Source organism: Hyalella azteca, unplaced genomic scaffold (genome assembly GCF_000764305.2).
Source record: "Hyalella azteca isolate HAZT.00-mixed unplaced genomic scaffold, Hazt_2.0.2 contig3594, whole genome shotgun sequence".
NCBI classification, from domain to species: domain Eukaryota; kingdom Metazoa; phylum Arthropoda; class Malacostraca; order Amphipoda; family Hyalellidae; genus Hyalella; species Hyalella azteca.
The window spans coordinates 19968-36637 of NW_025933838.1; the positions used below are offsets into that span (position 1 = coordinate 19968).

At 35.7% G+C, this 16670-nt stretch overlaps 1 protein-coding gene across 1 annotated transcript; it reads right to left on the bottom strand.

Moving 5' to 3' along the window:
• Window positions 1-1864: 1864 nt before the first annotated feature.
• LOC108666757 lies at window positions 1865-15799 on the bottom strand. The gene is made up of 3 exons (XM_018153683.2): window positions 15591-15799; window positions 5614-5806; window positions 1865-4120 (listed from the first exon to the last, which is right to left on the bottom strand). The coding sequence occupies exons 2-3, from the start codon at window positions 5725-5727 to the stop codon at window positions 2990-2992; spliced, it is 1245 nt and encodes a 414-aa protein (XP_018009172.1). The 5' UTR covers window positions 5728-5806; window positions 15591-15799; the 3' UTR covers window positions 1865-2989.
• Between the last annotated feature and the right edge of the window lie 871 nt (window positions 15800-16670).

Here is a 16670-nt window from a genome sequence, read left to right on the forward strand (position 1 = left end):
GGATTTGTTAGGGCACCAGGAACCTAATGCTTTGCCTTAAGTTTCAGCTAATTTCAAGCTAATTCTTTTTCATTTCAAACTGATTTTTCTCTTCATTTCGATTCATACACTATTGATCCAACAAATTCTAATTCATGGCCTTTTTTCGCCGATATGCTGCGCCCTTTGATACACAGTGTAAATAATGGAAAAGTTCTTGTATCATTTACGGCGAGAATTGGAAACAAATCAAAATAAATTAAATTAAAAACTAGTGACTTTGCAAGGACGATTCAAAATGGCGTGAGAATTTCGTATATAATGTTCGATCTAACGCAATAAGACGCACAATCATAGCGATTGAAAACAATCAGAATCTGTAGAATTAAAAATATAAAATTATATTTAAATTAAATTACAAATTATGCTGCAAAGATCATCATTGTCTTAAAGATATACAGCAAAGATTATATTTGGCTTGAGGAGCAACCCTCTGACGGAATCTCGACGCACAAGCCAATATGCAACAACAATCATCGGAAGTTTATGACTGATTTCACTACTTTTCAAGGGCGCATGACGCCTGAAATACATGCACGAAATTTATAAAATGCGAAATTGTAAGATAACGTTTATGTATCAATACTTGACACAAGCGATTCTAAATTCTCGACGCCAAGTAATTAAGATCAAAGTAGACACTCGTTGTTCGCGGCGAGTAGAGAGAGTCCTTTCGATCGTAAACAGGGCGACAACGACCACGTGCTGTATCATCAATACAGTATTTGAAAATAATTTATTCATGTAAAATGTTACCATAGCTCTTGATCTGGAACATTTTTAATTACAGGGCTCGTCGTTTTAATTTGAAACAAATGCACATCCGTGCTGCTAGAGACGCGCTCCATAGCTAATTCTATTTTTAGATCGGTTAAACGTCACTTTTGTTGTGAATATTTAAGAACATGCTTCCACATTTTTTTAGTTTGAGGTTAAAATAAAGAAAGTCTAGGTAGTGCTAAGGTCACTTTGAGGATGGTCAATTACCAATAACCAGCTAATCACATTAGCTTTAATTGAAACGCGTTAATCATTTAATTGAGTAAAGATTAAAATAAAAGAGCTATTCAAACTATTTTCAATCAAATAGCAGCACAAAATTGAGAATTTGAAACTCGTAAGAACATTACCTGTGCATATTTATTTAATTTAAATAAATTTAATAGCAAATAATATTGGAATATTTATAATTTAATAGGAATATTAAGGAATATTAATAATTTAATATTCCTTGTCCTTCTGGAAAATTGTCATTTAGTACAGCTAGTGTGTCTTAAGATTCCTCATCCACAGGTGAAAAAAACATGCACCACGTAACAAAAAGCCACGATTAAAATTCCGTTCATAACACAATGAATAACACGTCAAATAAATGGAATAATAAATAAGCAGAAAGTTAAGGAGCGTCGGACAAAGTGAACTGAAACGGAAAACGAGTTATTTAATGTTCGGAACCGTGAACTGCGAGTTGAGTTTATACCAAGACGAGCACTACTTCATTTTCGTCGCACTTCACGTGTGACACGTTGAAGAATTTTCCAACAAAAAGTGTGATGGAAATAGCAATTATTGCAGGCGAACAAAGACTTGACTGATAGATGAAACCTTTCTTTGCCATGAAGCATCAAATTTCTCGTATGGGAAAATAATAAACGATCTTGTGAAATCTTATGGGAACTACTCAATATCCTTGTAACAACACATCTTTGTGTATTATTTTTTTCAATCATCGGTGCAAACAAGAGAAGAACGCAGAGAGTGCCTTTTATATGCCAGTGTTCTATACGAGTACTTAAAGCGGGATAAGGAAAGAATGGAAACTGCATCAAGTGTTATTTCATTATACGGCTCTAATGATGTAATACCAAACAGCTAATAAAAACGCGCTGAAAACATAAAATACTGTTTACTGTATTTTACAATGAGTTCTAATTCAGTTTTATTTATATTAATTTTTTTACTGTGGAGTGTAGAACTTGAAAGGCCCGCCGGGCTTAATTATCAACTCGTTCACGATTGTTTAACCTTCCTCTGACACGAAGAGAAATTGGTGAATGTTATTATTTAGACAAAATTATTTTTATCGGAGTTAAGTCTCAAATCGCATCCAATATATCTCGTGCGTATTTTTCACTGAATAAGTTTCTTGAAACGATACTAACCCTGGAGTCAACGTTAATTGGCGATATGTTAAAATTTCTAATTCATTTTATATATTATTCACACGACTACTTCACGTTTCATATGAAAACGCCAAAATTGAAATTGGAAATCATTGCGAAGAAAGTGTGTCTGTATCGGTGTTTGCCTATCCATAGATGTAACAGGTTCGTAACGTCCTTACAGAACTCTATTACACATATTGTTTTCAAGATGCGTAATAGATTTCCACGCACAACTGTTGTCACAAATATCAACAAATACTAAAATACGTTTTAGTTTGTCTATTTATAATGCTCTATTGGTACAGGAATTATGATACTCTCGACATTTTTGCACGAAAATGAGTTTAAGTATACACAGATTAAATTATCAAACACCTTTTAAATCGTATCGTTGAAGAACAAAAAAATGGGAGGAACGGGCCATAATTGATGTAGATTACAAAGCGCACATCGGGGATATTGATGAAGATTCCAGATGGGCGGTAGCAGTGAGGACAACAATGAAGACAAGATCGATTATTGCATCTGACAAATTTCTTCCTAGATCGACTTCCAAACGTTAACTCACTCGAATTTTCTGAGCTCTTTAGTAGCTCACTCTAATCTGCATAGTTGTGCACATCGCCATTTGATTAATATTTAATAAAAGTTTAGGTTAGTCGGCGCCACTCATTTGTAGGTTTGAATAAGCAATTAACAATTTAAAACAATTAATTTAAAATAAGTGGAAAGCCCAAACTTCAATGCAACTATCAGTGGCGTACAGGCAGAAGCAACTCAGAGTACTAAAATTTGCCGTCGTTAAGAGACAGATCCCTCTTCCCACGTGCAGCCCAGAAGTTCTTCCTCCCTCGATTGGCCCAAAAGTTTGGCGTTTCGAATCCCCTGCTCCTCAAATGCGAGAGTGCTGAAGCAAACTGGTTCGTAGATTTTTTCTCCATCTCACTGTTCTGAAAAGCTTCCTGCTTTGACGGGTCGCTGGGAGAATTCATATCGTCAAACATCGCAACGCTGGACTTCTTTCCTCGAACAGCCCAAAAGATTGGCGGTCCGGATAGTTCCGAATCAGACCAATCCCCATAGCCCCACTGAGGTTCTGGTGTATGTTCGCTCTCCCCAGTTGGTTCGAGATCATAATAGTTGTCTGCATTTCCTGAATTCACCAACCTCGCTAGGCGGTTGAAGGTCGAAGGATCCACGGTTTTTTTCCCTCTAGCAGCCCAAAATCGCCTTCCGCGACTCATCCAAAACTGAGGATTGTCACCGGATTGGAATTTTGCAAATGCTTGATGCATTTTAGGATTGAGTTCCTTGATATAGCGTTTTTCGTTATTGGCTTCGAAGTCATATTCGTCGGGTGCATCTTCGTTTTGTCGTTTTCCCCGAGCTGCCCAAAACAAGCCACTTCGGCGTTTGTCCGTGACGGGTATCATATTCATTTTTCGGATCGCTTCACTCAAATCATTCCACCCTTCGAGTCCCACAATGTCTTCTCCATCAACGAACTCTTTCGAAGGATGGGAGTAGAAATCTCCAGACGAACCATACGTAGGATTATCCTGAGTGTCATAATATGGATGATTACTTTCAATTTCTGGAGAGCTCAACGCTACGTCTCTTGCGTTTTTCTTACCCCTTGCTGTCCAAAAAGCTCTATTGTAGCGTTTGCCCAAAAAGTAAGGGTTGGACCCCCAAGTTGAAATGCTCTTGATTGACCGCTTCTTTACACTACGGATTTTTGGATCCTCTTCTTTTGACGTTTCCATTACATGGTGAGGTCTTCTGGAAGCATTCATATCCTCTCCAAGCGCGACTTCTTGGCCTGTTGTTGTTCTGTCCTGGAAATAGCGCTGCGAGCTGTCGTCAGTAGGCACCCACAACACGCGGCCATGGCCGAAATCTCCTACGTCTCCTTTCTGAAAAAAAATATTTTGAGGATCTTAAGTTTACTCACAGAATCAATTGATGAAATGAGAAGAATATTAAGAAACAAAGTCTTTTCTCGATTTTTGTAACTGTTTCTGGCGAGCTCCGAAATAATTACAAATGAGATTGTGCCCTCTGAGAACTTTCATTAATAGTCACGAAGTTCTGGGAGCTTTGAAGTATCATTGGTGCAACTGCATGATGTATAGAAGTAAGACCTAATACATCTCCTGAATTAGTCATCGGACATAGTTAATCCGAGTTTTCATGACAACTTCATGTCAACTTGCAATAAAGTATGAGCTTCGTTCCTACAATTTGTGTGACAAAGCCTAATGCAGGTACGTGCGCATGCACGAGTGTTGTGTAGTCAACAAACGAATTTGTTGATTGAAATTAGGTTAATTACCTTAAAATTGCTAATAAACCCCCGGATAATCACAATTTCATCGAAAATACCGATTAATTTGACGAAATTTAGTATTTGCAAATTCAGATAGTCTTCATAAATACACAAAAAAATATTGTATAGTTTAGCCTCGATATTTTGGTTTGATTACAATCGTCTTTGTTTACCTTCAAATCAATAAGTTTTGACTTATAAATGCTTCGATTTGAATTTATTTAAACACGATTACGAAAGGCAAATAAATTATTTTAGAACAATTTCGAATTTTTCAAAGTGTATGCCAAATTCTCACATACCCCCACGTATATAGCTCACTCAAAAAACTGAATGGGTCATAATGTCAAAATATTGCCACACCATCTGCATGGTGGCCTTGTTACGCCCTTTGCCGGAAAAACTTTGTTGGGATGACACACACAAAGGAAAATTACATCATTATTCAAACCAATTATCACTCACTTCGCTAAATGTTGAAGATTCAATCAATCATTTAGCAACGATATACAACCCATTTCAGCTAACAATATTTATTTTCGAGAATATTATCGAATTATTTATTATACTTTAGGACAAGTAAACCATACCTTGCTAATTCTGACGGAAATTACTTGAAGTAAATAAATAATTACAGCGGCAAAATTGTCCTTACTTTAACAAAATATGCTGGAATTGTGAACGATTTTATGTTATAACTAGGGTGAAAATGTTAATATTAGAAAATTTTTGGTTCGGATGAGACGAAAAGTGATTGATGGATTGGTCGATACCCTGGCAATGGTATCAAAAATCTGTATTTAAAAATGTTACCTTCATGTTTGCATTGGTACATTAAACTCGTTATCATTTAATACTCAAATAATGCAACCAAATGTATTTTATGTGCATCTGCATTTAGGCTCCAGTCAGTAGTCAAGCTGAATAATAATAAATGTGCCCAACTTTGCATTTGGCTTCTGTTTTTTATGTTGTGATTCTGCCGTGTGTTGATACATCCTCACAGGGCCTGTGGGCCTGTGGACAATGTGATGTGTGGAATAAGAATTGTGAAGCGATGAAAAAATTTTTTCTTCATACCTCGGAGATGGCAAGGGCAGAGGAGCGGTTTGATTCCGCTGCAGGAGCAGTTAGAACGTCATGACAAGCGAGGACTGCGAGCAGAAACGTTAATCTCAAGCTCATAGTCGTCATCTTGTTTTCAGACGACCGCAATGAAGTGCTGGTTCCGTGCGAACCCGTGAAGTGTACGAACGGCAGTAGGCTCAATATTCTGCAATACAATAGAAATATTAATGTCCATTTAATTATGTAATAATTCGATCCTGCACCTGACGTTAGATTTATTTCTAATTTAACTTTTTTCGTTTTTCCGTTTACTGTTGGTTTAGAGCGATAAATCTCACTGCGCCTAGTTCTGTTTGATAAACTGATAAAGCACGGAATCACATCTTTCGCTTCCCTCTAAGGAATTTATTGTGAACTGCATTATGGAAGCTCTCTGCCAAGCACTCACTCAGATGAGCTAGAAGAATAAAAAAAATTGGGCCCGCCTCAGTATGGCTTTGTGATGGTCAAATAATTTTATAGCGTTGTGTTTAAATTTGCGGACTTCTGTTGTGTGTTAAACACCACAAAGTAAAATTGAAAAATGTCGTTATGCAAGTGAGTGCCTTGAGCCATTGCATATAAATCGAGTGCCATTGCATATAAATTTTGCGCTCTTCAGCAATTGGTTTAAACACCTCAAAGTAAGATTTCTAATCTTTCTTACTCAAGTGCATCGGATTTTTTAGAAAAAAAATGAGGCCTACATTTGGTGAATGCAGCTGACAATTCATGGATTTGCTCAGAAACATTGTCTGCCTACTGCTATAAAATGTTCAATAATGTTCGTTTCAGTTAATTTACAGACATATATCATAATAGTGAGTCCCGCGCGTGAATGCACCCGCAGAGTTACATTGATGATATTTGAAGCCAGCTTTATTTTGGCCGAGAAATTTGCACGTGGCCTGAGGTAGGAAATTGCAGCCATCGAATGGTATTATTCTTGTTCTTTCCATTGCATTACTATTCATTAGCTGAAACAAACCTTGAATCAATTCTTTGTATCCTCCCTATTGACTTGCCGATGATTCGTTAGGAGTGCAACTTGCGTCCCTGAGTCCTGGCTTCCACGATTATCTAATTATTGGAGCGCGGAATTGAGATGAATGAGACTTTTTCAAGTCTTGCGCAAGCCAATTTCCCACAGCTGTCTGGCTTTGTGTTCTCCGAAGCAAACATCAACCTGAGCAAGATCAGATTAGGGACCGCAAATCAATGTAAGTAATGGCCAGGTAAAATAGGAGATTACAATAGGTTAAGGCGTGATCATTGGTCGCAACAATCTTCTTGTGGGTTTCTCTAGTCATGTCAATAATTTTGCTTAGACTCAGGTCCAGCACTTAAAGTAAAATGTTAAGTTAAATACGTTTATTTTCACTTTTTACATTTTTTCTCTCAGTATACTGAAATTGGTTGATTTTTAGAATTTCAAAAATTTTAAGGCCCTTTAATATTTGCTTTGACATTTTGTTCTGCTTGATATATATTAAGGTACGCCATCAAATTTTTTAATCACCTATAAATTAAATTATACTACACTCACCATGTAAATTATTTTAATTGTTGATAAATAGATAAAGTAAATATAGTTCCATTTGGAGTTAGTAATATGAATTAATAGCTTGTTAACAAACATCAAATTTGGAACATATAAGCTTATCATAAATACATTTGACTACAAATATATTTTTTCCGTAAAAAGATCGAATCTTTCATCCAAAACCATGATTTTTTGCCGCGTCTGTTGCGAGTCAAACGCCAAATAATAATATTTCAAGCAAAAATTTCAGACCATTCATAAATTTGCATGATTTCCAGACATTGTGAAGAGCCTTTCAAGCCTAGAATGTTAGACCATTATATAAATTGCATTCAATAAATTGACGGATTGAAAATCTTCAATTTCCATCACCTCAAGAGGCTTCAGGAAATTCGGTGAGGCGAGAGGCACATCACTTGCAATTAAAAACACTATAAAGCACAGACAGCATCTAAATTATGAATCTGAAACAATTGTGAGAACAATTATTTTCTTAGTCAGTCAAGAGGGCGCTTAAACATCGGCTGCGCCATAATGAGAGCAAAATTTAGGCAGACCTTTTTTGACAGGAGAGGGCGGAGGTAGTGTATTTTTCATCCCAAGCTGCGAATAATTTTCTCATTCAATTATTTAGAAGTTTTTTCAATTCATTCCACATGTATCAGCACATACATATAAAATTCACTTCATCGAGAATGACAGCTGATTTTAACTAAAAGACGTTCCAGCTAAATATTCATCAGTCAGAAATTCGTTGATCGAACATCCATTTATTTTTCCACGGCGAAACATTATTTTATCATGTTTTCTCCATGATCCAATGTAGAAAACATTTATATTGAAATGCCAAAATTATAGACAATGCTCCGTTAAAAATGAATGGAGAATAATTTGTATGAAAATATTAGGAAAGGAATGGATCGTAAGAATATTTAACACTCCCAATAAACTTGCAGCTTCATGTATTGGCAGCAATGTTCAGAAGCCTGGGGGAAACAAGACGTGTGTTCCCAATGTCATCTGCTGCTGGAACGCTGCCAGTACGAGAGCGCGAGGGAGGAGGCAGCTGCCAGCTCATGAAAAGATAACCTCATGCGCTGCAAGCCGTTAATGTAGCTCGCTATCCTACCCTTAGTCTGGGTGTGGTAGCAAGAGCTTGGGGTAAAACGTAATTGTACTACGGTGGGCATTGTTGTTATCAGTTACCCTAATTTGTTGGATCCGCAATCGTTCTAAGTAGACTTATCATGGCTGTGCAATTATGCGGACTATTAGCATTGTTTAAGAAAATTTTCATAGTTAAATGGAAATCTTCCGAGATTGGTCATCATGCCTATGATTATACCTTTCGTCATTATATGTATGTCGCTACATACAAAGTTGCATGATAACAAGGTTTAAAAAATAATGCGTACAAGTTTTTATGTAACCTCTTACGATTTATTTTTTGGACAGTTTATTTTCAACATAATTCCGAATTTATTCCTCGTAGTTAGGGACAAATATTTTTTTATTTTATTCAAGGTCTACTTGCCTCTATGTGCCAAGGGTTACGACCTGAGGCCATCGCGTCCTTGGCATTCGAATCTTAAGATAACTGTTTTGGGAAAGTTTGCTTGAAGCTTTGGGAAATGGAGGCAGTAACAATTTATTTATGAAGGGACAGATTCATCGGCAATGCGAACTTCTTAAATCTAATATAAAACCGGAGCTTATTACTATGCTCTATTATAAATATCAAACATACCAATGAGTATTAGTGAGTAATGGATTAAGAACTAAGAGGAATGTGCCAAAAATAAATTATAATGATTTAATTTTAGTGATGCAAGCATAAATTATTTATTGCTTTTTTATCAGTCATAAATCTTGGACAAGTTCATCTGGACAAACTCTTGCGAGAGAAACTGGTTGGGAACATAAAACATGGACATAAATATCAGTGTTGCCGTCCAAATGGGATTTTTCTTCTTCATTTATGTCTTGATTTCGAGCAAGTAAATCAAGCTCAAGATCGACATCCAAGCAGGAGCCTATAAGGTCAGGAAGCATTCAGTGGGAGATGACTGGCCCTGGAAGGCCTTGTTTACAGCCCTGATGGATGAGCAGACACTTCTCTATTTCAGCTGCCAAGAACTTCTACTGACGTCAGAATTTCGGCTTTGTTGCGTCATCCAGTGCACAAATCACGATGCTAGTCGAAGAAAATAATTAAAAACACCAATTCAAAGAAACTAAAACAATACTTTAAAGGCAGAAATTTACAACATGATGCTAGAAGCATCGAACTTAAGCGAAAATAACGGCGCAAATTTTCTCTATTTAATTGTTTTTATCAGAGGGTACTCAGGAAACATCAAATCCTACAGTTTATGGTGAAAATCTGGTAAAGCATCGAATGCTAAACATGGTCCCTTCTTCCGAATCGAGCTTCTCTTTGAGAATTCAACCGAGTTGAATTTTCAAGACAATTTTAAGCTTTTACGTCTTTTCACGCCAGACCAAGCTGAGCTACGAGCCAAAAAAAGTAAGTAAAAGATGAAGCTGTGATGTTTTTAATGAGGCAGTGGGACCTACATTGCCATTGGCATTAAACTACGGCAAACCGTATACTTGGACACTTAACGCGCCCCTTACTTTAGTTTGATGACCAGAAACTCGTAACATTTCCTTCTTTTCGGCGCAAGCTGGTCTGATAAAGAAGTAAATTTTTGTTGGCTTCTGTGAAATATTACGCAATTCGTTCTACCATTGCTCTTCGAGAGCTATGTATAAAGAGGCTCGTTTGTAAAGTAGTCAAAAAATTTTGTCCCATCATGTTTTATTTATTCCTTCGTCTAAGAAAGCACATGAAGACAACAGTTAGGTACTATATACCAGAAATATATCGGTGCAAGTTTCGTAATTCAATGCGATAGAAATAATTCACAATCAAATTTTAGAAATAAATTCTAAACTTTGCTGGCATGGAAAAAAGTTAATTACATATATATACTTACATTTTTAAACGATGTAATAAACGCTAGAAGCTTAATTAATTTTAATTAATTATATAATTGAACTCATCTGTCAAATAACACATCCTTCCCATGCATTTCCTTATTTCTTATTGGATGAGAAAAAGGAAAAAAATATCTTTCTGGCACGTAAAAAATATAAGATTTTTAGCTCAACAGAGAGGGAACTCGCTCATTAATCTCTAGCAGCAAAAACGGGTTTGGTTAATTTCTGTTTCACCGTAAACGAAAACATCGAGCGATTTCTAGCCATTGTCATCAACTTAATTACGTTGTATGTCCTATCTCTTTGTCTCTGATGAAAATCAATCACATAAATCTGCTTGTATTGCCAAAATGCATGTCCACTGTGAACAAAGACTTGACACCGATGACACACTTGTCAAATAGAATCAAGGATGGCCGTATAGCTGTTAAATGAGAGTAAACAAAGCTGCGCTATTTTTCACCATCGTCCACGGTTGTTTTAATTCTATGTAAGCAAAACTAGACTCAAAATATCCTATATATCTTTATTATTGCGTAAAATCTAGGACCGTGCGTTTACTCGAAGTCTACTTACAAAGTCAAAATTAACCCTTTTCAGCCCCAATTATTTTTTTTCTTGAAATTTCATTTTTTATCAAATTTTTGCTGTTGGCTCTACCTAATTGATTAGGAAAACGTCTCAGTTTGCTTTTCTCTACAATAGTATTGCTAGAATACGATGTGCCATATATGTACCACTGAGCATATGCAAGTACATTTTTTTTTGTTGAAAGAAAAAACAACCGTGTCTGAAATGCACTTATTTATATATTTGTAAATTGACATGTTATATTACAGTTTTAGGATATTACAAATTTAAAATTAAAAATAAAACATAACGTCTTCAATATTTTTTGCAATATTATTCCAAATACTGTAAAATGGCGAAACTAAAACAAATATTTGATCCATCGTGTGAACTACAAATTTTCTAATTAGCGTTTCATTGTGTTCAAACACATTATTTCAAGTATCAAATTATGTTCAAATACATAATACTTTCTTTATGTTGGACTTACATGTAAAAGGTAGAAAGCGAGATATTGATCAGAATGTAAATACTCAGAACATATCATTATTTGGTATGGAATGGAAGATTACATGCCAAGCAGAGACCTGCATTACATTTGCAACACTGAACGAAAGGTCTTATCTTACATTCTTCACCAGCACATCCTTCTTACATCCTTCTTTTGTTGTCTTGTGCTTCTACAAAATAATGTTTTATTCCATCAAAACGAATATCATCTAACACTCGTTTGTCGTCACCCTTTGTTTAGTAGGATGGCGGCCTCCCAGCTCCTTTCAAAGCTTCTTCTTCTCATAGCCTGAGAGACAGCTTCATTTCTTGTCACAGATAAATTTCTCAAAAACATCCTCCGAGAAGATAAAGGAACGATACCAGACACTATCAAAATTCCAAGGAACACTTCCATTTCATCTTTGCTTACCAAGAAATCTGTTTTACCTTTGAAAGTTGCATAGACAATTGTCTGATCCACTAGCAAATTCCACACATCATCATCAAAAAATAGTTCAAAAAGTTCAACTGGAGTAAAATCTCCATATTTTGCATAATTTGCCTCAGAAAATATGCGGTCACCAGGTGTGAGTGAAGTGCCATGACTACATTTTGGAGTCTTATAGTTATTGATAGGCGAAGAATTATGAGCCTCACCATCATCTTCAGTAGTACTATACGTTCGTCGTGGAAGAAAGCTTCATCATTGCCACTCAGTTGATCTTCACAATCATCTTCAGTCGTACGTCATCCGTCACTGAATACAGCTTCAGCATTACCAGTCAGTTGTCTGCTGGACAAATTATCTATCAATCCACTATCACTATCCACTTCATCAGCAGAGTCTTCATCAGTCAATAGGCCGGGATCATTAGGCTCAATATAAACCTCTGCATGGCTCTCATCTTCTTCTAATATACCTAATATCTCATGCATAGTCAGGAATCTGAAATATGAAACATAAAATGGACTTAGAACATGCTAGAAATTCAATATTCATGAAATATGTGTACTCAGAAAAAATGTACCTGCATTAGCTCAGCGAACCATATATGGCACAGCAAATATAAAATAATATCCAGAAAAAATAATGCATTAGACAAATGTAAGAGTTGACTGTAGAGGTCAGTTTATTACTTGTTCAACATATGCAGTTACCAAAAGAACCTAGTTATCAAAGTAATGTGCAAAATATACTTACTTTCCCCTGGAAGCCATTATTTTTGGCAGAGCACAGCGACTCTTCTTTTCAACGTGACAGCAGAGCACAAACTGGCAGGCTTAAGGGGTTGTACTCATATGAACATGTTGTAGCAGGTTTGGTGTGCATTTCCAGGACACTTGTTCAGGCTTGTCTCAAGCAAGAGCGATGTAAGATGCAATATTACATCATGCTGTTTAATGTACCATATATGTACCACTGAGCTGAAAAGGGTTAAGTGTGAACTCAATCGATAATATTTTTACTTTCAGAGCTTTCTTGCATATACGTTTTTCAAGCTTTTGAGCCAGGTTTCCTAATTCCACAAAAGCCTTTTCATAGGTAAAATATATCCCCAACCGTTTTATAGCGTCCATCTGTACAACTGGAGGATCTGAAAGCCATTTTAGTGATTTTGCATTTGATATATCTTCAATTTCAATCGTAATTCTTTCTTCTTCTCTGTGTTGGGTAGTCCTGGCAGCCTAGTTCCAGTAAGCCGTTTGGTGAGGTTTGGACAGATCATTTCGGGACAGTCTCGAGCCTCCATTTAGCCTCTCCTCAAGAAGCAGAATAGCTGTTATGTGTTGAGCTTCATGCAGTGAGCTGATTTACGGTCTCGTCGCGGCCGTTTCGAACTGGTCCAACGACTACGAAACCAATTGCCTGCCAACGACCGCATCAAAAAACTCCAGCCAGCACATAACTTGAGCTGAATAAGCTTACCAAACAGATCCGCGATCCAATGAATAGCTTGATCCAAGGCTTTAGAAGTCGAATTCCAGCATGACATTTTTTACGGTGTTTAATATTTTTTGGTTGTTTATTGATATACATAACACGAGGATTAAAATAGATACATTTTTCCAAAATTGAAGGAGACGGTCGAAAAAGTCTGACTTGAATTTAGGAGACGACAGTAGATTGTTCATGATTCAACTCCGGACATCTGTGAAATTAAAAATAAACTTGGCAAGCTTTCTAGTTCCTCATCCTCAGCGAAAAGGAAAAACTACTTAACGGTGAAAAGAAAAAACAATAGAACATTTCTTTAATGATTTTCATGTTCAAGATAGACTAGCCTATAATAGATTCCGATCCCTGAAAAATTATCACAGCTGGCCGTTTACACCGGCTTTATTGTCATACTTAAGCACCAGAAACTCATAGGTTATTTCTAAAATGGCACTTGAATTAAATTATGAAATCATAACTAAAATGCAAATATTATCTTGCGGAGATAATATTTACAGAAAATGCCGATGAAAATTCTATTTTATAGAATTGCGAATTTACTTGACAAATTTTCATTTATATCTGATAATCAATTTGGTATATTATATTGGCAGGCGAAAATCTTAAGAAAAGGATGATGCGTAAAAATTACAAGTTTAAAATTAAGTTTATTTAAAAAAATTAAGTTTATTTTTCGGTCACCAAGTGTCAGAAGTTTTATGGGTAGCTAGAATAATAGGATGTATAGTTTAACGTTATGTTTTTTCTTGTCATTATCCCATTATCATTTAAAAAGTCATGCACCGCCTTTCTCGCCTGTCCAATTGTCACCCTCGAAGCTATTTAGCTTTATGGACATTCACGAGGAAACGTTTTTTTTTCTTTGATATTTTTTTTCATTTGTTACGTGTTGTGTACTCTTACGTGAAGAAACTAAAATGTTGCAGTGAAACATTGGAAATGCGATTTGTTTCAGAGAAGCTTCTGCGAAACTCTGGAGCGAGTTTTCAAACCATTTCTGCTGAAATTCAATTGTCCAGCGCATTGCCTTCCAACAGCTGAGTCTCGGTGGGCGTAAATAGAAAAATGATGTTGATACTGTTGACAAACCTACAGTTAATATTTTCAAACACTCAACCATACATAACTATTTCATGTAAGCAAATATGAGGGGTTAAACCTTTATTACCTGAAAATTATTATAAATTTTGAGGTTTTTGAATTATATTTGATTTTATTCATCAAAGTTTGTATTCGTCGTTAAGCCGTTATTCTTGCAAACAATTCAATTCACCGTCCCTACATAGTTAGTAGTAAATTTTCATTGTAGAATGTTCAATTTGGAAATTAAACTTTTTACGAAATTTTATTTCATTTAATATTGAGTACAAATCAAGTTCAATTGGAAATTTAGCAGTGATATTTTTTCTTTTTTGTCTGCACAAAAAGGCAGGATAAGTTATATTCCATTTAATTTTATTTGTGAATCCCCTAATTTGCTCCAAGCAAAAGCCCCAACAAAAAACAGAGAAATAATCATGGGTCAGGTATTTATTTGCTTGCAGAGGATGGTTGCACGTTTCATCAAGCAAACATCCCAATCTTTGGACGTGACCTCAGAATTCGGTTTCGCCCGATTCCTGGATCATCCCAAAGTCCTGATAATTTTTGAAAGTTTTTTCATAAAAAAAACTTCGGAATTCTGGCTTGTGATTAAAATTTTTTTATTTCTTTTAAGTTCCACAGCCAATATTTTCAGTTCAGTTTTCGCCAAATTTGCTTGTCAGTTTTAGCGTGGTATGTGAATATTAATTCGACGAAAAAAGCCTATTTTCTAGTATAGCTAATGTATGGGACACTCCAACATATGTGCATTATAAACTTAATGAAAATTGTAAATTGCAATAAACGACGGCCCAATTAATATTGACGTGGCTTTAGAAGAGATAAGGCGTGAAATAATTCTCATAAATTTCTTCATGCCTCAACCAGGGATAAAGTATAATTTGTCTGTAACATAAAAGTATTGTGCCAAGATAATGCACAGAGTCGCTTATGTATTATTCAAGAAGCTTGACACAATGCGTTAAATCATCGGGGAAATAATACTCTAGCCTTAAGCAATTCTTATTTTCTGAATTACTTTTAATATCATTAAAGGCTCCAACTCAAATTTGGAGCAATTTTAAAGAAGTAAAGAAAGAATCACAGAAATCTTTAGCGAATAAATTTTTTTATTGTTTTTTAGAAGAAGATTAAGCAATAATTAGAAAGACAATAGCTATTAAACTATTTTAAACTGAATAAAAATAATTTCAATTTGATTGTAATGATAACAATAATGAATTGTGGTGATAACATAATTACACAAAAAAGTCTGGCTGATCTAGAAGACAGTCAACTCACGGGGTAGTTGCAGGCCGCAGGTCACGTTTGCAAGAAAAATCAAATAGAGAAGTTGTTATTACTTCAACTGTACTATCAACGTTATACAAGGTAATTTTTAGAAAATTTCAAAGATTTTCGAATTGATAGTTAATGAATTTCATTTTTAAAGTTACTCAATACGATGAGAACTCGAACGCAGTAGAAATACTTGGTGTTTACGCGTCGTGAGCCAGTGAAGCTCTGACTCCAGTCGAGGTCAACTTCTTCTTATATACGCCGCGGCCTCCTCCGCAGAGACCGCCATTCGTGACCTGAGGTAGGGCAAACATTGCTTTGGGTAATGCATCTGGTTTGCTGTGCCCTCGCATACTATGAACCTTAGCTACAGAAATTATATATTTAATGAGCTAAAATTGACATTCGGATAAAAACTCCGCGGTACAGCAAAAGCGTCAACCCACATCACAACTTGAGGTGCAACTTATACCCACACTACCAAAATACATTGCCAAAATATAGTTAGCCATCGAAGCTACTTTTGGACTAAAAAATGTATTAAAGTGACTATCATTTTATTGTAAATTTTTTGTCATAATTCATGTTAACATAGCCGTATATAAGACAATTCATCATGTGCCATGTAAACATGTCGATACGCATTGCTCCATTTTTCAGTTTCTTTTCAGTTAAGGAAAATTGAGTGCGCCGAGTAGATTGGATATTTTGAAAGCAATTCATTGAGTCAAAGTACGCATTGTATTCAGTTATAAGTTTTAATGCCAAAGGTCTAATCACAAATAAATATTGTGAAGTATTTGTTTAAAATGAATTTAAAAGTTTCTAATTAACATGTAATTTTGCACATGCTGTGTTCGAATATGCTGTGATCTAATAAATTTTAACCTAATGATACCATAAAAGTCATGATTTTCTCAAGTAATAAAAGTCACTTAATCCGAGTTAGTTGTCCTGAAAGTCTCAAGACCATCCGTTACTTCCCGCGCAAAAGCGGTCTGCCAAGCCCCATAATTTCTTATTGTAAAGAAGGATAATAAAAATTTTTTATCGGTCTAGACCTTGATATTCTCTCTAACATAG